The sequence below is a fragment of the Necator americanus genome, chromosome IV (assembly GCF_031761385.1).
Source record: "Necator americanus strain Aroian chromosome IV, whole genome shotgun sequence".
Taxonomy (NCBI): Eukaryota; Metazoa; Nematoda; class Chromadorea; order Rhabditida; family Ancylostomatidae; genus Necator; species Necator americanus.
The window spans coordinates 18923546-18945147 of NC_087374.1; the positions used below are offsets into that span (position 1 = coordinate 18923546).

A 21602-nucleotide genomic window follows, 5' to 3' on the forward strand; every position below is an offset into this window, starting at 1 on the left:
ATTCATGAGCGAATCAGTGTGATGGGAAGTAGATGGGGAATTCAATAGGATGTAACGCTGTTGCGGTCGTTCGCTGTAGGCAGCAGAGAGGGTGATGAAGCAGTGTCCATAAGAAGCATCCCTATGTGTTCCTCACTGTCGTTAATCAGTACATCAATCAATGGCTACTCAATACACTCAAACTCCAAAATGCGTAGAATTCTCGAGAAATTACCAGACAGTGCTTGAAAAATTCGCTGTACTTATTTTGCTGTGGTATGTCATCAGGGAAGTGCGGAAAAGTATGCTAGGGTCAAAACGACATGAAGCACGTACGCTATTGCGTACGCGGCTTCTCTCGAGACGATTCGATGGAGCGTAGCGGCTAGGAGCGTGATGAAAACCTTGCTGGCACCACCAATCGCTACAGTTTGTGACGGTTCCACCTCGGTTCCAGTGCTGCCTCCACCGCGCCGCTTCGAGCGCGTACCGCAACTGCACTCGTGATTCATGTCGTTTTGACCCGACTATAAAATGGACGCAAATTTCAGGAAAAAAAAACCAAATAAAGAAGTGAAGAAGGCAAAAATGTAACTGCAGCAGTGAACATTCGTGTCGAAAATGTCGTAAATGTCGAAGAGTGTTCGTTAAAATCAATGTATTCCGAGGAAAATATAAAGCCTGGATTTGCAGCTGTCACGAAAAAACCTTGAAAGGTGAGAAGCAGCAGGAATGATGTTAAATGAAAAATATAACAGGTGTCTACTGATGTCAACAGCAACTCAAGCAAAAAGACGACTATAAGAGCAAAGAGAGGGAAACGAGAGAGGAGAGAGACACGATCAAGGAATTCTGGGGAACAATGTTACAGAAGTCCGTTGAAACAAATCTCTGTTCAAGTGAAAATGTAAGATGAGGGAGAAGTAAGGTGGTGCTGTACGCATAGGACATTTTGAACAACGCAAAGCTTATGGTTGTCCTTTGGGCACAACGAACTGGTACAGTACTCGAACACATCTTCTAAACGGAAATAGTTATATGAGCAAGTAGATCACGCTCAAAAAAGTGACAGTTGCTCAAGAATATAACAGCTTCGGATGGGAAACAGAGTATGGCAAAGGGAATAGGAGGCCTAAAATCTGCCTAACGATTGTTTCAAAAACCAAACGCTAAACCACTGTATGCTGCGAAATTCTACGGGAAATTTCAGTCAGACGGTGATCACCTGAACAAATAAGGTGAGACATTCGTGAGTTAGTGTAAGTCGCATCGAATTCTGTGCATTTGTTAAGTGATCCGATGTGGCTGTCGGAAAAGAAGAGATCTTCATATTAATCATAGACGAGTATTGGTACACAAGGGCAAAAATAGTAAATTGTCCGCGAAACGTCTGCAGCAAAAGAGCGAGCGGAAAACAAGCATGTGCAGGAAGGCATGCTTCCCTCGCTAGCCTCAGCAATGTTGCTGTGTTGAATGGTTTCACTTCGGAACTAAACACTTCGGAAAATTCCAGAGATTTCGATTGTGCTATATTACGTGTCGTACTACTTATCCTTTCCAAAGTGTGTTAAATGTCCGGACATCGTATTGTGAGACTGTTGAGATGAGAACAACACCGAGTGCAGATCGGGAAAGGACGTCAAAACATGGTTTGAAAAAAATTTCAGCTGTACTCACGTGGGAACTTAGTGATTACTCCAGTGATAGATCCAGTTCTTCTTTTATAAAAAAAGACATTAACGAATTTAAGACGACGGAAAAAAAGCTGTAATGTGACTAACAGTTGTGTTAGTTGTCCTTCATATGAAGAAGTGATAATTGTCCAATCGAAAAAATTGACGGAGGGACCCGGACATAGTTACGATTTCCGCCAAATCGTGGATCAGTTAAGAAAGTGCATGGCATTGTCAAGAAAGTTGTCAAAATTAGATATACAGGACTTAACTTATAAGAAACGCCAGTTTACCACGTATGGAGCTCTATTAATCCACGGAATTATTGGATAGATAAGGAACGGAATGAAAGAAAAACGGGACGGAGAGAAAAACGGCTGAACTTTATTTAAGAAAATCTGTGGAAGGGTTAGTTGTCCTGGAAAAGGACAACTGCCGTTACGACAAAACAAACAGACAGCATCACCGCTGTATGTGTAAGTGTATGTACGTGTGAAATCTGATAGCAGGGCACACGGCCAAGCCATCGAGGACTCCTCCGGGGACGAGGTCTTCGATGACGACGCGGAAGAAATGGGCGTTCCTGAAGAGTGCTTTTCGGAGTCAGCGAACCATGAGGACTCGGCTTCGGCCCCGACTGCGGCTTCCATCCACTCTCGTATTCCGCCTAGCTCGAATCTACCGAGAAGTCATCGGCAAGGCTTGCGCACTTCAGCAAGCTTCAGTTAACAGTTCAACAGTCAGCGATCACATCAGCAGAAAAGCATTTGCCGTCGAAACTTCCTTACAACTCAAAGAGCATTTTTGATATCCAGTGGATTTTTTAAAGGTACCCGCCGAAAACCCATTGGAAATTATGCTTTTTGTGCGCTCAGCGCAGCACAGTGGAAAATTAGCTTTACGGCTACGCACGAGATAGAACTGATGCATCACTACTTAGGTACTTAACAGAATGATGACTAATGACTTCAAATAAATATTCGAACAGTTCAAAATCGAATAGTCCAGGAACAACGCAAAGATCCGAGCATTCCAATAAGAATATTCGAATGTCACTTATCACTAGTAATTGGAATTCGATTGTGAAGCTCTTTTCAATTTTTATCTATATTTACATGAATTCAACTAAACGATACTCTTGATGAAATACACAGATGCCCAGAATCTCCGATTCCAGCTAAATAAAAGAATAAGTAAAGTAGTAAAATGAAAACGAGCTCACCCAAATATGTAAGACAACGGATTCGGAGGGCCACCAAAGATGAGTGATGGAGGTGGAGCAAAGTAGGCAGATCGCTGGCCGTTAGCAGAGGGGATGTAATCACCAAATAATTAAAAATGAAAGTAATAGAAGTTGAGCCAAATGTCGAGGACAAAAATAGGAATCAATCCAAGGAAATCAAAACCATACATACAAAAAACCATACACAGAACTGCAATGTTCAATTTATAGCAGTTTTATTTATATTTTTAACTTTTGCAACAAAAAAGGATCGCGCAGTTCTCGGATGGATCAGAAGAGGAACTGACACTGGTGACGAGGTCAAAAAACAGCATTTGCTCATCAGCTGCAAACTCTCATATGCAACAGTGACTACACCTAATACGAGACTTTTCACACGTGTCTAATTCATTTCCGCCGTTACTCAGGTGTTTTGTCTGCAGCTATGCAAACGACTGTTCAGCAGATGTAATCAACCGCAGTTACGATTTGACACAATCAACACAAACGCCTGAGACCTCCTAAGACAGAAGAAATAACTTGGAAGTTGTGGATTTGTCTGCGTTTTTCAGGAAGGTGATAACTGGAGACAGGCACAGTTTTTTAAAATCGCCGTCAGTGATTTGCAACATTCTCGATGTAATTCGGCAAGTATGCAGCAATTGTTCTTCTGTGTGCAGTAAAAGGATAAACAAGTGAAGATTTCTACTTCTTTCAGTACATGCGAGCGGAAGGAGAATTTTAAGAGCAGACAAAAATGAATCTCATGGAAGCTTCGGCAGCAGGTACAATGAATTCAAGAAGAAAAAATCCTAACCTTCTTTACTGAGCATTTTATATACGTTGTGTTAGTCATCGTTCGAAAAGGTTCCGGAATCGTATTAATGTATAGCCGAAAGATAAAAATGGGGTTAGACTCTGCCTAACGTAACCAAGACAATAAATTAATGCCAACGAGGCGGCGGAACCAACAAGTAACTTAATCAGTGGCGAAAATAGTGATCTCAGTATCTATGCTGCGTACCGAAAACAAAGAACTTGGAAAAAGGGAGTTGCTGCGCCTTTCGATCAAATTTCGATTCGTTAGGCTCAAGGTCATAGAAAACTGAGCAGCACCATTAAGAGCAGCATATAATGAAATTGACGGTATGAGGTCTCTGTGGGACAATGCAGAGTTCGGCTTGTAGACTATGAGCATGAGCCCGCTCATTTCCTCTCAATCGTCCTGAAAAACGGTGTGGAAAACGGAAAACACTAAACAAACTACTACTAAATTTTAAAAAAACCCACCCCAAAATCCAGCCCATATCAAACCATCCAATGAACATAAGTGATCACGTCGATTATTTATGCGCAACGAAGTTCGGGAGTTTTTTCGAAATCAAATCTTACTGAGTAGTGTCATTTATTTTTCTCTAGTAAAGCTGCCCCCGTATTTTTTCCTGGAAGGAAAAATAGGGTGGAAATAAAACCATCGACTTCATTTATCTCTTTTTCACATCTTTTCCAATCGGGCTTCCAAGTAATACTTGCTTGATATCTTGGCGCAAGCTTCGTCCAATTGGGCCCATTGTGGCAGAATCTGAACTTTTGTCGGATAAACATATCATCTTCTTATCAGAACAAACTTTTGCTCGATATGAACATATCAAACCCAGTGCCGTCCATTTGTGTTCCGAAAAGCACTTATTCACTTGGATAAACAGTGTTCGATTACTGCCGTAGCGTTAAATAATGAATGTGGAGATGAATGAGTGGGAGTAGAAGTGAAGTGATCTTTTTGAATGCAGAACATACTCCTATAGCGGCCATAATTTCGTTCACTGGCGTAGTCGATAGAACCGTTTTTTTCCTCCTCAACAAACTCATACATAACCCTTATAGGAACCGAACAAGCAGTTGAGCAGAAAGTGCAGAGTGAACAAAAATTCTCCGAAAAGTCACGCATACATAAATATTACTGGGAAAATTCCTATAGGCACATAGTTGGCCAGAATAGAATGTTTTCCAAAATGAACCTCACGGTCGATGGTTCGAGACCGTCATAGTGCCAACGGAGCCATTCAACCCTCCGGCTTCGACAAGGTGGCACCAGACTTGTCTGGGAGGAGGAAAACACTGACGTGACGTATCGGCCCGCTCCAGCAAGTCGTTCCGAAACCTCAACGACTACGAATTGCAGTAAAAACACGTTTCCGCATCCCAAGTGGATTAGTGCGCCTGTGACTTAAATTTACAGAAAGAAATATGCCGAAGTCCCGGAACTCTCGAACCATGTAGCTGTGTAGCTGTCGGAGCAGTTATGCATAATACTGTGTCTTAATAGATACGATAACTTATGGTTTTTCTGTTGCTAACAAATGGATCCACATTAGGAAAATGTGGCCGCAGCATAAAAAGCGCTTCATTCCCACTTTTAGTGCCAGATATCAACATAAGATAATGGTTAATAATGCATAAACACATAAATTACAGGAAGATTATGCAGGGACCTTTTGCCGAAAAGAATGTTCAGGTCAGAAAAAAGAGAAGGAAGGGAAAGGGTGAAAAAGAAAGCATAGTCCTTACCAGATCAAAAAATCAAAAAAGAGGGAAAAGAGACAAAATGGAAAGGCATAACTAAGGTACACTGAATAAAATTAGCGACCATATCGGAAAGATTTGCGAGCAGCTGGTCGAAAAATTCAACAACAAACAAGCACTAAAAAGCGAAGCAGTGCAATGAAGCGCAAAATGCGACATAGGTATCCTCCGGTCTCACTAAAACAGGAACTATCAGCAAAGTTCTTGCAAGGCACAAACAAAGAAGCAGAGCGGAAAAATCTTCAGTTTTCTATGTTTTATTAGTGCGTCGTTGAGGAGTCAGGGATAATATTAAGGAAAAGAAGAAGAATAACGTTCGTTAAATTCCTTTCATTCCAAGAGCGATCGCAGTCCTTCTATTCCCTTTCTAGCTGCGACGATATTTTGATCTTAATTACACGTTTCTATGCGGTTGCAGTAGCATTTTGCTAGAAAGAAAAACTCATGGACATCAGGTGAAGCGAATATATAAGGAGGAAGTAACAACAATAGAAGAAACAGTGAAAGTGGAAAAAGATGGAAGAAGAAAGAAAATACGACAGTTGCAGATGAAAAAATTCAGATCACCAATTTTGCGGTAGCAAAATATTTACTCACTATTTTATAAGCGAAACAAAAAAGTACGTATATCTTTGGTCACTACCTGGATATCATCACTATTAGTAATCCTAACATTTAGTACAATATTCAGATGGGATAATTTGAATAAGGACATCAAAATAAAAGCAGGAAGAAGTCCTCCGAGGCTTCCAACTATATTATCCCCTTATTTTCAGAGAATGAGCGTTTGTGAATTGCGTGTTTGCGAAAACTACTAAGGTACAGCCAAAGCTGTCCAAAATCTCCAATATCGTCGATTTTAAATAAAAATGGATATCGTCCGCTGAACAACAGCTGCAGATGACTTCCAAAAGCGATTACGAAAAGCATTTCTCTTTTCGTAAAATGCCAATGATGATTTACTGAAAATTACTGAAATATTCTCAGTTTCTCAGAATAGAACAAAAAACCAAGCTTTAAACGAAAAATTTGTTCGAAGTATGCGGAAAAGACTACAGTGTTGAAAGAAAAAAGCCACAAAGTTCCCTTTATCTCCATGTAAACATCATAGATATTTGAGAATAACATTTTCCCGCTTCTTTTTCTAGACGTTAACTAAACACTTTCTTACATTCTAGAAAACGTGTTTGTAAGAGTTACATTTACTTTTTCTCACTTTCTGCAAAACAGTTTCTCTCTCCCCTCAGCATATCGTTTATCTCCAGCTTCAATAAAAGAATAACCAAGAATTAAAGAAAATTACAAGGAATATGGAATTATTCTCGACGTAAGTCAAAACGTATTAAAATTTTCAAAAACTCTCTTCTCTAATCGAAGAGTCATTATCGGTGAAAAAAAGAGAAGGGTCGAAAACAACATGGCTGTTGTCATTCCCGTAAAACGGATAAAAACTTCGTTCCAATGGGGTCTCATTAGCAATAAAACGCTGGTTAGACGACTAACAGAAGAACTGCAAAAATTGGCCGATGAACACTCCGAAAAACCATGCACTACGGGTACCAATGGAATAAAGAGTCAGTTTCTCTGCGACGAAGAGGCTGTGAACTGAAATTAGCTAATTCCACGAAGAGACCAGAAAAAACCGGGGAGGAACAATGGCTTACCAGTAACCGGGCACAGATCGACGTCCAAGGAATCCTTGCTCACGCCAGAAAACATCGGCGGCGATAGCGCAAAAATGTGAGCGTTTAACTATGTGCGAAGATTTGAATTTTAAACAAATGAATTGACCGAAGTAAACTATCGAAGAGGTGCTATGTTTGTTTTTCGCGCGGCTTAAAAAGAAGGGAGTCTGATCCCATAAGTTGGCGAAAATAGTAATTTTCCTCACGAAAAACAGCAACAAAGCAACATTTGAAAAACACGCAAACGATCCAAAATTTGGTGAAAGTATTAAAAATTCAGAAATGGGCAAACAAGAAGCCATGGAACAAGTAGGATAAGCAAATCAACCATATCAGCAATAAAGATCTGTAAACCACGGAATAAGTGAAGGCCATGAATGAGTTTGGGAATCCAAATATAGGAGCGCATGGACGCGGATGAGGAATTGAAATAGAAGAGGTTTTTGAAGACTTTTTTCTGAACTCTGGACTTTCTTAGGGGAAAATTCAAGCAGGGTTATAAGGATAAGATATAGTAGTGTGGATAGTGAGTAAGTTGAAAGCGATGATTTTCAGTATGCAAAATTCCATAACTCGAAATCGGCCATGGTCAAAATCTTTGATGTGATTTCAAATGGCCATGAGACTTCCAAAGAAGGGGTCTATAAATATATGTATATATATGTGTATTACTTTTGCTGAGACCTATGTATGCATACCTGTGGTCACCTCAATGTGAGGGAAGAAATAAACCTCTTGTCAGAAACTATGTACTGAAACAACAAAACAATTGTTTTAGGAAACAAAATGAATAAAGAAGGATTGACGCGACTCTACGCAAGATAAATTATTAGGCAAATAATAAAGCAACAAGAAATAAGAAATGTTGAAGAATTTATAGGAAAGAGTGAAGAATTGTGAAAAACGGTAATTTGTATGGAAAAATAGTAGCTATATATAACGACTGGATCACATTAAAAAATTCAGATGGGATAAAAACGTTGGGTTCAAACTTAGAACATAGTTAACGTGGACGAGAGTTGGTCACTCATCACAGCGCCAGTGCACTCTATTTTTACGATTAAAAATAGTAATAAAGTTATGTTGTTTTGTTCTCCCAACGAGTTTTTGGTGGGACCTTGTTATGGTCCAACGTTTTGACGAGCTCGCTTTTATCAGAGGCCTGAAAAAGATTTCTGATGCTATGTGAATCCCAATAAACTCCTCTCTCCAGGTCAAGCCACGATATTGTAATAAGTATACGATGCAACAAGGAAACAACCTGTCTTGCCGAGTATGTATATTCTTCAGTTTTTTCCTATAAACAAAATTTCTAAGAAGGAAATTTCTGAGAACTGCACGTAGTAGTTTGCCCTGCGAAGCGTAATCGGCGCTGCTTGTCATTCCAAGACGCTATTTCAGGGCAAATGATGCTATTGTTCACTGCTCGGTCCTCGTCGGAACGTGAAATCCACCCTTGTTATATAGTAGATACAATCGAATGGCCCTCGCGCTCTATGCCTAATATAAAAGGATGGGCTGTCGCAAAACGAGTGAAGATCACCACATTTGACGTGGTCACAAGGAAATGCACACCATTACTGTTGACGTTAGCGTCGTCTTGCAGAGCATCGACTTCCAACTTCCTGGCTACTTAGTAGAGCCGAAGGCACTTCCGCGTTGCTGCAGTGACCAACAGCACTCCACTACCACAAGCAACAGTTTATGATTATTCGGCCAATACGTGGGATTTTTATCAGCCCAGAAAACGGCACCACTTTGTCCGCAGAAAACGATGGAGAAATCCCTAAGCAGAGTCTACAATTTCCAGAAAAGCAACTTAGATTCATAGACAGCTCTTCGGCCCGATCTTAACTGATCATGCACCCCGCATCGTTTTCATTCTTTTCTATCTCTAACAATCGTTAATCAATGTGTTCGTAAATCTAAAACAAGCATAACGTAGTAGCACCGTCGAAGCAGCAGCACAATGACATTGGCATCCACATCTTAGTGCAAACAGCACGGGAACAAAAGTATGACCAATTGGCAGAAAAACAGGACAAAATGATGATTAGCCGCATAAGGTATGCCAATTATCATCATGTATATACAAAACAACAAAATTGCAACAAGTTCCAGTTACGTATCCCTTAAAGAAACTAAGCAAAAAAATTTTACTAGAATGCACGTCAGAATAGCGACAAAATAGTAAGTGAACTTACAATGAATGAATAACAACATGACGCTAGGTGACTTCCAAGAATAAAATGGGCGCAACTGACCTAGGCGAAAAAAGACTAAAATATATCTAAATAAAAAATGGATCAATTAATTAAGACACCACAGTACAGTTCACTGGTTTTTACGAGAACGAATTTGAAACTTGAAAGGCACATCTTTGTATGTATTTGTCATTTTCTCTCGGGAACAACTTTAAATTATTTCCTCCACAACTGTTTACCGCCTCATAGTCGCGTGGAGGTGACTTTGGGCGTCGAACTGCGATGATGATGAGGTTCCTCCTCCGGCAGGGTCTCCCAGGCTGAGAAGGAGTTCGACACATCCGACATTCCGAATTCTCGGAATAGCCTAGCTCTCGGAACCCGAGTAGCCAAGAGTAAACCACTGATATGATTCACCATCGTCTTAGCGAAATGTCGCAAAATGTAGATCTCCCCGATCCATGTAGGTTGGGCGACGACTATGATGAAAGTTAAGCTCGCTACGGCGGGGGTGCTTAGTTTGGGGAAAAGTCTTTTTGCCACTCCAGCATGTTCACTGCCTCAGTAACCTGCACACTGGGCCCTGCCGTCTCAGACGTCGGACGGTATGGCGACCGGTGAGAGGCGATCAAATCTCAGGTTGCTCAAGACCTCTCCGATTCTGGACCAAAGCGACACACGCATGACTCGCCATAGAGACTGTTTCAGACTGTGTAATTACAACGCAAGAACAGTGTCCACAGACACTGACCTGCATGCCTTTCTCGGAGCTGCAGAGCGTTTCAAATTTCATGTGATTGCTCTGCAGGAGACCAAGTGCAGAAGGAGCGACGTTCGACAGATGAATCACGGCACACTCGTCATTCGTGGAGAGAATGTTCCGTCGCGAAATGTAGGCGGTGTTGATTTTGTTGTGTACCCATCTGTCGTCCCTCTTGTCGATTCTCACGAGATCCTGTCACCTCGTCTGGCCATTCTTCGCCTCCGCTCTGCGCCAAAAACCCATCAGTATCATCAACTGCTACTCACCAACATCAGCAGCTGATTAATCCGAATTGGACGCGTTTTACGAGGAGCTGGAGGAAGTGATCCGCAACGAGTAGTCCTTCTACAAATTCGTTGTCGGAGACTTCAACGCAAAACTAGGAAAGGCCACAGAAGAGGAATACAGGATTGGAAGATTTGGACTAGGGGACCGGAATGAAAATGGCAATCGTCTCGCCGGGCTGTTGTCCGCCGCTCGCCTCTTTCATGGGATCTCTCTTTTCATAAAAAAAGATCATCGTCGATGGACATGGGAAACGCCCAATGGCGTGACTCGTGCGGAGATCGACCACATACTCACTAACCGGAGGTGGTGTCCGCTTGACGTCTCAAGTAGCACCATCCTTTTGTAGTGGTTCTGATTTGATTTCTTCTTCCGAAAATACGACAGCCACACAATGGAAAAGAAAATTTGCTATCGGCAACGAAGGAGAAAAGAAGTCGTCTACGACGATTGCGTATATTCGAAGACTACTTGTCCCAGGTGACTGGCACATCGAGGAGGACCCAAAGGTGGACTTCGAGATGCTGCTCAGAGGATTAAAAGCCTGTGCTAAGCGTGCCTCGAAATCGCGCAAACTTGCACTGCAAACGACAAATTTGGATCGAAGACCACCAAGGGATTGTTGGAAAGAAGAAGGACTTTGAGGCTTGATCCGAATGAATCGCACATTAGTAGTGGCAAACACAAAGAAAAGTCAAGTAGACGTCAAGTAGAGACAGAAAACCTTTGCAGGAGGATCTTTCGAAATACAGGCAGAAGAAGATTCTGGAAGCAGCACAAAGAAGAACGAGTCTAAGGAAGTGCTACAGGGATCTCCGCGAATATAATTTTCCGCCTGCTGAGCCTTGCTGAGCGAAGACGGGACTCCTCGTCGTGAGATGGAAATCATTACGGAGAGGTTCTACTTGAACGTTTTCCGTTCATCAACCCCTGTGGCAAGCCCAACCATCCCCACTGATGGAGCTCCACCACGAATTCTCCCTTCGGAAGTACGAGTCGCTATCAAGAGCATTGAACCTGACACAGCCCCTGGACCTGATTTTATATCAACAGACTTTCTTCGGGCTGGTGGCCATCCACTTTATGTAATCTTAGCAGCGCACATGACATCCTACCTTCAGAAAGAAAGGATCTCAGACCAGCGGAATACCTCGCGAACCGTTTTTATCTATAAGAAAGGTGACCGAGAGGACCTTCGCAACTACCGTCCGATATGCTTGCTGAGTCTGTTATACAAAGTATTCTCCAAGGTCATTGCGCATATCTAGGATGCTGGATGAAGTCCAGCCTCAAGAACAAGCTGGATTCCGTCAGCTGGTTCAGCTGCTTGGACCACATCCAGACCGTCATAGAGGTTTACCGGTAATATCGGCTGCTCCTTGTCCTAACCTTCGTCGACTATGAGAAAACCTTCGACAGCGTAGAAACGAATGCAATACTGTCAGCGCTGGTCGATCAAGGTGTGGACACTTCGTATGTGAGGACATTAACCAACTGCTACGATCGATGCACCACAAAGATACAGCTTTTCTGCCCCTCTCACCATACCCATTGAAAAGGGGGTACGACAAGGCGATACTATCTCGCCGAAGCAGTTCACGGCTGCATTGCGATGGATAATGAAATCACTTTCCTGAGAAGAAAGGGGCACACGTGTTGATGGAAGATTCCTCTCGAACTTTCGCTTTGCGGACGACATCGTTCTCTTTTCGTGCAGTACCAATGAAGCAGAAACGATGCTCAACGAATTGAACGAAGCAAGGAAGAGAATAGGACCGCGAATAAACAGAAAGAAGACGCAGTTCATGAAGAACGCCTACTGCGAGGACGGAGGAGTTCAACTTGAAGACTCCCAAATCGCAGAAACATCGTCGTATATCTCGGATGTTTTATGGACATGGAAAACGACTTGATGGAAGAACTAAATAGAAGAATGAGAGCAGCATGGGCAGCATTCACAGCCGTCAGGGAAGCTACGGATCAACTGACGGAGACCAAGATCTTCGTGCCCATCTGTTCGACTCGACAGTCCTTCCAGCGCTCTGTTACGCAGCGGAGACGTGGGCAGACACCGCGGCCACGTCAAGGAAGCTACTTACTACCCACAGAGCCCTTGAGAGATGTCTCCTGAAGTTTAACCGGCGCACACAACACCTAGCCGGTTTTCGTAGCTCCGACTTAAGAGGAATGTCCCGTCTTCGCGACCCAGCGGAATAAATATCGATAGCGAAACATAGATGGGCCGGCCACATTATGAGAAGAGTCGGCGATAGATGGACTAAAAGAATGCTAGAGTGGATCCCAAGAGATGCTAAACGCCTTCGAGGGGGGCCGTCAACGAGATGGGGTGACGCGTTCGCTACACGGATGGACCAGATGAGGGCTCAGCTGAATACGACTCAAGGACCACGTCAACGTCACTCAAGAAACCTGAGAACATCTTGGTTGACAATGGCGAGGAAACGAAACGAGCAGAAGAGATGCTGGAGCCCGCACGTCCAGTGACGATGGGCCATCTAAGTATCTAAGTAAGTAAAAGAAAACACACTTATAACTATGTACAAATGTTGTTTTAGAGCAAATTTCTTCTGCATATTTCTGTAACATTTTTATTAAACGAGCCATCAAATTTGTATTTCAAACACAAATTTATTTCTCTTTTTAGTATTGTTCATGGTCACTCTTTTTTCCTGTAAGCTTTTCTCCACAGAAGCTGCATTCATCGAACGCAGCAACCACAATCATGCATGACAAGTTTGGACGCTTCAAGGTATGAAACCAAGCAGCACCTGCACTTGTATGGGGCTGTCCAAAATCACGTAGAAAGTGCATCTAACAAGTTATGCTTCCACAACTGACGTTACGACTTCCGCTTCTTACTTCTTGAATTCCGAACACCCATAAACTGGTACCGGACTTGTCTGAAACGGTAGAAACACCGCCCTGATTCATCGATCTCTGTCCGCAAGTCTTTGTATAGGCTACGCATGAGTTTCTTTTTGGAAAACGACTTCAAACGATCCTGAATTGAAGTCGAACGAGTAGGAGCATCGCGAAGGAATAGATCGACGCTGTGCACTTTTTCCGTTATCCATCACCCGCACTGGAAAGTTGCACAGCAAATTCCATGTCTCAAACTGATCACTGTTGAGTTTTTTTTTGCAGTATCTCACATACATATCTCACAATGTTCTTTTGGGAAGGATCCTCGAAACTGTAGTCGAAATGAGCTGGATCTGAGAAGTGTAGGATATACATGTGTGTTTTCCACTTAGACCGTAGATATTTCCATCTGGTTTCTTTCTGAAATTCTCGCTAAATTCCAACGAAACAGCGGAGTTCGTGAAACGTTAGGAAAAAAGAAAAAGAATGTAATTTCTTGCCCTCTCACCGAATGAGGACATAATTTGTGGAAGGAGACAAAACCACAGCAGAACACAGTAGCAGGCAACGAATACATATATACTATGTGTATATCATTATGGTCTATTATGTATATTATGGTCTATAATTTTTGCATTTTATACTTTATCATGCCATACATATTTACTACTATTTTATAAATACTATTGCTTATTATTTATTTACTTATTTATTTATTTCTTCATCAGAATTTACGAATCTATCCTAGTCTCATCTCCACACACAGCAACACTTCTTTAGATGCTTAACGAGCATCTAAAAAGATCCACTATAAATTCTATGCTCCAGTCCCATAAATATATGAAGATAGGCAATGGAGGCGGTACCTACTGTTCTAGGACATATTAAGTAGGAAAATTATAATCTAATTGGAAATACTAATAAATTTTCGAAGAAATGTAGTCATCATTTCAGACGAATTTAGAGTACCATAGATGAATTCAATCATGCAGGAAAACATCCCGTAGAACAAAAAGAATTAGAACAAAAAAAATTCTAGCGGGAAGAAAATGATGCTCAGGTAGTTTCAGCGAAATAAATGCGATGCAAAATACAAAATTAAATGAATATACAAATGCAATATATAAATACAAAATTATTGGAGCGTTCTAAGTATTTGGGAGATGCAGGTGACCACAAAGTTAGTCACTTGTTTCAAAGTGCAGGAGCAAAAACAGATTGTCTTTCCATCATCGCTCTCTTTCCACGTTTGTAAAGCCAAGATTGTAGGAGCACTCGTTGTTCCTCAACAGAGAACGCGTCCGATCTCCTTCGAAAAACTCAAAATCATTTCTAGCGATTGCGATGTTTCCATTTGTTGGAAACCAGAGCTCGGAAGCGGAAACAACAGTGGAATTCGTGAGTTGGCTTATCCGTTGAATCAGAAGAGGTACTGTTATACCAGAGATACAGAAAACTGGCACCATAATAACTCATAATAGCAATCGCTCATCAATAAAGGAATCTGTTCACGTTACAAAACACTTCTGTGTCCAGTCCAGGGTCCGCCCAACAGAGCACAGAAACGAGTGAAACAAAAGCAGCCTCACAGAGCTAACAGTATGGGAACAGAACAGACGGGCCTCTCCCTCTTCACCTCATTGAAAAAGGAGCTTCATGAGAACTCACCGTGGCAACCATTTCCCTATAGGTTTTCATCATCCGGAGCAACTAATTGACAGCTGATTATTTCATAAAGCAATCACTGAATAGGTGCTCGAAAAATTCTTAGCAGCAGAGGAACGTTGGTGTTATCATGGAAATATTATGTTTACACATCCTGCTTGAGATAAATCAGTTTATCAGCTGATTCCTCTTTTTGTTTTAAATTCAGTAGACAAGCTTGAGCTCTGAAAAGCATTTTTTTTTCAAAGGAACATGAGAAGCACAGCCACAAAAGAAATAGTGATGTGAAAATTTCTGGGAACTTTCGCTCCAATGTTCGAAAAATATATAAATAAACATAAACCGGTGATTTGGGGATGTCTTCCAAACGAATTTTCGAGCAGAATTTCCATACTCACGCGCGCAACAGAACGGGAGCAGATAAGAGTTTTTAACTCAGTGTAGCGACAGCTGCTAGGCGATGAACGAGTATAAACACGTGATATGTCCTCCCTAAGACGAAAACTCTTTTAATTTCACGCAAGTGGTCGAAAATATGTAACTGTAAAAAGGTGCTGTTATTTCTCACTTAGCTAACTCTTTGTCGGGGTTATTTTTTAAATTTCAATGTTCAAGGGATAACGTATGAGTATATTCACACATCTACCACTATACAACGAAAATCTCTTAAATCACATCCTATGCGTTGTCCCTAAGCTCGAGAATCCTCGTTTTCAATAGAGAACTTCTAGCAGACTCCATCCATCCCATGCCCCTCTCAACTAAAAACGCTTTCTAGTCAACCCCCGTATATTCAGCATCCAGTTCAATAAATGTATCCGCAAAACTATTGCTTGCCAAGCGTGAAATGGTGGCAATTAACGGCTGCAAAAGCTTGTGTGCAACCGCACACAAATGCATCCATGAAAGTGTTTTCGGTGCTTTAGGCCATTAAGTTTATAACGAAAATACTGTTGAGTAAACAAACATAAAAATGACAGGAACAAAATTTGTGGCAGATCGGAAGCTAATTCGTTGCATTACAAACATTGGGAGAATACGGTAGTCAGATTATAGAAGGAAACAACTGTGACGACGAGAAAAGCGAAACGGAGCAAACGACATCATCAACGGATCCGTCGTCAAAGAAGAAGCCAAACTGAAGGCGTAAATGAAATCGCGCACGGAAAAACATGCTGCCCAAAGCGAGAAATACAATTTCGATTTTCCTAAACGTGCTAAATCAGTCTGAAAAAAGTAACGGAACACCGGCTCCTTTTTGCAAGTGAAATTTATTTTTGGAACGAAGAAGAAATAGAGGTAACAACAATATGGAGGACATTTTCAAAAATTTGCAAAGATATTCTTGAATAATCGAGATAGTGGATGTGATGGAGAGAGTTGCAAAGCATAATGAATCTATGACTGCTTAGCCATACCAAAGAAAAAGTTTCATAGATTAAAGTCTACTGTAAAGTGAATAAATGAACAGAACACGACAGGAGAATAATTGATTTAACTTGAATAATAATGAAATCCACGAATGGACGAACGAATGCATGAATGCATGAATGAATGAATGAATGAATGGATGAATGAATGGATGGATGAATGAATGGATGGATGAATGAATGAATGAATGAATGAATGAATGAATGAATGAATAAATAAATGAATGAATGAATGGATGAATGAATGAATGGATGAGTATACTGCAATAAATGGACGGGCAAAGGGATAGAATAATTTGAAAAATATTATAAAAAAAAACTAATGCTGTGGCATCTTTCTCTAATTCCCTTATCTTCCTATAAAAGCAATAGTTTTAGTTGTTCGTTGATGCTCCTTTGTTCCTCACATTACCTCAACTCTCGATTTCCCTTCTATGGCACATCATTAAAGAAAATTCTAAGAAATAAAGAAGCAAGTACATATGTGGAAAAATAAATGAACTTGTTTCAGTTTACACTCAACTGGTGTTCCATGCTCAATGTTCGTGAGTAGGAAAAAGAAATAGTTGTGCTTGACAGATGGTCCATAAGTACGTCTCGAATGACGTGCTTTGATGTGTTGTATAAGATGCGCATAAACAGAAAAGTTAGCACATGATAGACAGTCCGTTTGCTAGCGATTATCAAAACATCTTAGAATGTTTCACTAAACATCACTGCTCCAGTAATTGGTTCTCGATAATTCAGCGGAATCACACTGCTCTTTGAAGAAATGTGAAAACACTTAACATCCTCAATTTCTTTTGACTTCATTCAACCAGACTGATGCACTCGGCCACTGGCCTCTTCACGATTCACGCTGACAAGAAGCTGGGTAGCATCGACCATGCTCGAGCGCACGATCGAGCGGGCGGAGTCGTCCAACCGCAAAAGCGGACCTCTTTGCTAAACGCGACAAACGCTGAAGAAGAAGCTTCGGCGGTCTATACATATGCAAGTCCCATTCCACGCATAGCAGTAGTGAGTAAAATGCTTTGCAGTCCCTTGTAGGATCTTCTCCATCATTTCGAGGCACTCACATTTATCGAGAATAATCAGTTAACCTCAGGGTATACCTTCTTCTTGACCTATGTTTCATAGATAGACAACACTATAAATCGGCTTTCAGCAAAAGAATTGCAATTTTAAACATTAAAGGCATCACCCTACGAATCTGAGGTGGTGCAGATTTCAGGTGGAGTATTCGTATACAGGATGGGAGACTACGGAGAGGGGTGATTCCGTCCATTTCTTCCTAATTGCCGTAAAAAACGGCCCGGAAGATACGGCTTCATTCGTTTTGGCGCACCATTTTGTACAAGAGGTTCGATTGGAGCGCGCCAGTCTTGTGCGGCGCCGCATCTTCCGGGCCGTTTTTTTTCTGGCAATTAGCAAGAAATGGACGGAATCACCCCCCTCTCCGTAGTCTCCCATCCTGTATACGAATACTCCACCTGAAATCTGCACCACCTCAGATTCGTGGGGTGATGCCTTTAAGGGCTAAAAGACAACTGCTTAGCGCTGGAAAAATCCCTGCAGGATATGCCAACGCTTCCAACACCAACTCAGAATCCTTTGAATACCTGTATTCGGATAGCTATTTACTTGTTTATTTGAAATTAAAAAAAAACAATTCCATGTATGCGTCATGAAATTACATCTACAGTAGGGGTTAGGGGGAATGGGGATTGGACAGTGGGCTTCATTTGCTCTAAAATCAATACCCTTGTTTTTATTCAGATGATAATAGCTGACATCTCAACTGCTGAAGCGAAAACACTAATCATGGTTAATCTGACTGTCTCTCTAGAAGTAAACAGCTAAATTTTCCTTGATAACTGAGTTCAGTGAACGAGTACCTTGGTTTAAGGTTGTGACAGGTACATCCGAAAAAAACCAAAATCTCGACGAACAAATGAAAAAAGTGCTCGTTGATTGACTTGTGACTTGTGTAGTCGCTTATTTATGAGAAGCATTTGCAAATGCATCAATCTTGAAGATATGGAATTTGTGGTAGAATAGGGACGGTTAACGAAATCGTAAAAACTTGTGGTTGAGGCATTTATTTACGGTAGTTGAAGAGAAGTAAAAACTACTCTGACACATTTTAGCCTTCTACCTGGAAAATTGTTAAAGCTTCAATCTCCTGTTTAGCATCCATACTCTCCTTGGTTACAGTAATTTCCGCACAATCAGACAAATGCACCTTTGAGGAGCACCCTGAACGGGGTGCTCAAAGAAATTCCAATGTTGGTTCGCTCAGTGGTAGCCAAAGTTCCGAGAGTATTTTGTAAAGAGCAAAATAGAACCGCGAAAAAGCTCCAGGGCGAAGCTAGAAATCAGTGGCATCTGTATCCCCGACGAGAAAAGGAAGCGAATTAAAGTGATGCAAGATACGCGAATTTCGTGGATAGTAAACCACTGTTTTTCTCTTAGTAGACGCCCTTGTTGTGAGCTTGACTTTGTGTTGTCACTTCTTCAATTAATTCCACTATACATTACATTACACACCATAATTATGTAAAGAGTTGCTTCGTTGGCTAAAATGATTTCTCTGTTACGTTCCGAACCTATATATGAATTTGTAAACGTACTTATTTTCCTGAAATTTTGCAATTTTTTCTTCGTTCTTCTCTCTTCGTCTCTTCTCTGTTTAAAACATTTCTATAAATCAACCAACTACTGGACATTAATAACTGATTTCCCCGGACAACCCTCCAAAGGTTTTTTTTTTCACCGTATGTTGTTGCCGAGTGACCGAATAGTTTGAAAAAGAGTAAGAGCACAGAGTGAGGGCCGAATAGCAAAATAGCTACTAACCTCCTTAATTTTGGTAATGGGTGATTCTTTTTTTTTGGATTGAAAATTTGACAAAACGGTTGTAAAAAATAAAAAGCATTCTTCATTCTTGCTGCATTTGTTCTGTCGCTAACTTTAAATTTCCCTAAAATTTGCATTCATCGTCTTTTTGAAAGGAAAGTGCATGCAATTCTTAATTGTCATCACAACTGCTCCAGCAGTATCCTCTACGAACATCGGGATCTTCTCAGACTTCTTAAAAGTAATCAAAACTATCATCTCAAAAGTAAGAAGTAAGCAAAGAAACTGGAAATGGACCCTTAACCTCCAATAATGAACGAACTGGAAACTACTGAATCGGATGCGAAACGGATCACCATTTCTAGTTGATCTTTTCCGTGACACATTAACACTTTGACAACAATGCAAGCACATACATTTCTGAAAATTGAAAGAGGATTAAACTCGGCCGCTTAAAGAGCTTCGGTTGGCGCGTCATAATCGGAATAATCACAAAGTGGCCGTGCAGGCCACAACGAAATGACTGAAGAAGCAAGTGTTCTTAAAATAAACGCGAGCGAAATGCAGTGCATGGATCGACAACGCAACTCATCGAGCTGCACGACACCAGCGAGGAAGTGATCCGTCACAAAAAGATCCCAAATCCTTGGGACGGAAAAAGCAGCCAGAGCGCTGCCGCTGCTAATTTGTGTCCGATTGACAGCGTTGTAAGCGGTTCTCTTTCTCGACGATTGTTTGCCGTGAAAGGGAGTGAGGAAGGAATCCTTTGGTTTTAAGCTTATTGCTCGACGATCACTGAACGGAATGGACGAGTTTTCATCCAGTATGAGACGTTAATTGTTCGTAAGAACTACTGGCTTAGCTGTGTTCTTAATCTTTGAATGCTAGCAAATTGTAAGTATCGTAAATGCTTGATAAGGACTCATCAAAGGCGGCGCCAATTGAGATACGACAGCCACCTCATCTAGGTGAATTAGCCACTCCAACGACGAAGTGATTGGGTTTTTGCAAAAGTTCTTATATTTCTGGGTTTCTCGGCGAAAGTCCTAGACACCCAGCACTTTCCTTTTCATTAGAAAACAAGCTATGCTTCAAAGACTTTCCAAAGTACGAGTTGGGTTCAAAAATAAACCTTGGGCGATTTTCTCAAACATAAAAATGAGCATAGAAACTAGAGGTATGGGCAAAGTGCTCTAGATCATCTAATAGAGGAGTTCTCACCCTATACAACATTATATAGTATTTAGAAAAAACTGTTGGTGTTTTTCGTTTATTGGGATCATTGAGAAAAGTGTCAGATGCGCAAGAAGCGCTTTCGACAATTTCCGCCTCATTCGCGTTAATGTGAGTGCAGTAAGAAAAGCAGAAGGAACTGCTGTTAACTCGCCTCAAAACACATTTTGCAATTTTCAGCATCAAAAAAAGGGAGACAAATTCCCACTGCAGTCAGTATCTCTGAAAAGGGGCACGGATACGTTTTGAGTGGCTACGTTTAATGCGACTGAGCACCGGATTTCTGTAAGGATAGCATATATCGCGGCTTAGCAGAGTCGCACGATGTCTGCTTAGGCGCCAAAAACAATAACTACTTCTACAAGAAAAATGTAATCGACACCCATTGCATCGATAAATGTCTTCTTTTTCTCTTCTCGAAAATTTCGAGTGACAAAAGCGAGTGTGTTCTCAAAAGGATTAGTAAATAAATAACACAAAAGAGTAAACAGCACCGTGCCATAACGAAAAAATGAGATATCCCTCCTAGTCTCAAGTGAGGAAAACATCAAAAGGCGGTAATGGCAGGTATAATGCTCCGACAAATTGCTGACATTTGACTGACAGATGTATGTGGCGAATAGTCTACCAAAGCAAGCTAGGTAATATTCTAGCAACTAGTGTATCTATAGTGCTAGTACAAAAAAAAAAAAAAAAAAAAAAAAAAAAAAAAAAAAAAAAAAAAAAAAAAAAAATTTTTTTATATTTTTTTTTTTTTTTAAAAAAATATTTTTTTTTTTTTTTTTTTTTTTTTTTTTTTTTTTTTTTTTTTTTTTTTTTTTTTTTTTTTTTTTTTTTTTTTTTTTTTTTTTTTTTTTTTTTTTTTTTTTTTTTTTTTTTTTATTTTTTTTTTGGGGGTTTGGGAGGAAAAAAGAAAAAAAGAAAAAGTTTGGTTTTTTTTTTTTTTTTTTTTTTTTAACCAACCCCCCAAAAAAAAAATAAATATTTTTTTTTTTTTAATTTTCTTTCTGACTTGAAAACTGCTTTAAAGGGAAACGCAGCATCAGATTGAGTTTCCAACGTGTATCTGTTACTCCGAGAGGAGTATTTTCTTTTGGAGGAAATGATTAGTATTGCCAATGTTCGACTGTATTTGAAT

At 40.7% G+C, this 21602-nt stretch overlaps 4 protein-coding genes across 4 annotated transcripts; all 4 read left to right on the forward strand.

The window, feature by feature from the left end:
* Positions 1-9953: 9953 nt before the first annotated feature.
* On the forward strand, positions 9954-10391 carry RB195_001863 (uncharacterized protein; the record flags this gene model as incomplete). The annotated part of the gene is made up of 1 exon (XM_064198838.1): positions 9954-10391. One exon carries the CDS (start codon positions 9954-9956, stop codon positions 10389-10391), a length of 438 nt encoding a protein of 145 aa, XP_064054719.1.
* An 881-nt stretch (positions 10392-11272) lies between these two features.
* On the forward strand, positions 11273-11662 carry RB195_001864 (uncharacterized protein; the record flags this gene model as incomplete). Its single annotated transcript, XM_064198839.1, has 1 exon — positions 11273-11662. One exon carries the CDS (start codon positions 11273-11275, stop codon positions 11660-11662), a length of 390 nt encoding a protein of 129 aa, XP_064054720.1.
* A 676-nt stretch (positions 11663-12338) lies between these two features.
* On the forward strand, positions 12339-12611 carry RB195_001865 (uncharacterized protein; the record flags this gene model as incomplete). The annotated part of the gene is made up of 1 exon (XM_064198840.1): positions 12339-12611. The coding sequence occupies one exon, from the start codon at positions 12339-12341 to the stop codon at positions 12609-12611; it is 273 nt and encodes a 90-aa protein (XP_064054721.1).
* Positions 12612-17197: 4586 nt separating this feature from the next.
* RB195_001866 (uncharacterized protein) lies at positions 17198-18350 on the forward strand (the record flags this gene model as incomplete). The annotated part of the gene is made up of 3 exons (XM_064198841.1): positions 17198-17392; positions 18152-18223; positions 18282-18350. 3 exons carry the CDS (start codon positions 17198-17200, stop codon positions 18348-18350), a joined length of 336 nt encoding a protein of 111 aa, XP_064054722.1.
* Between the last annotated feature and the right edge of the window lie 3252 nt (positions 18351-21602).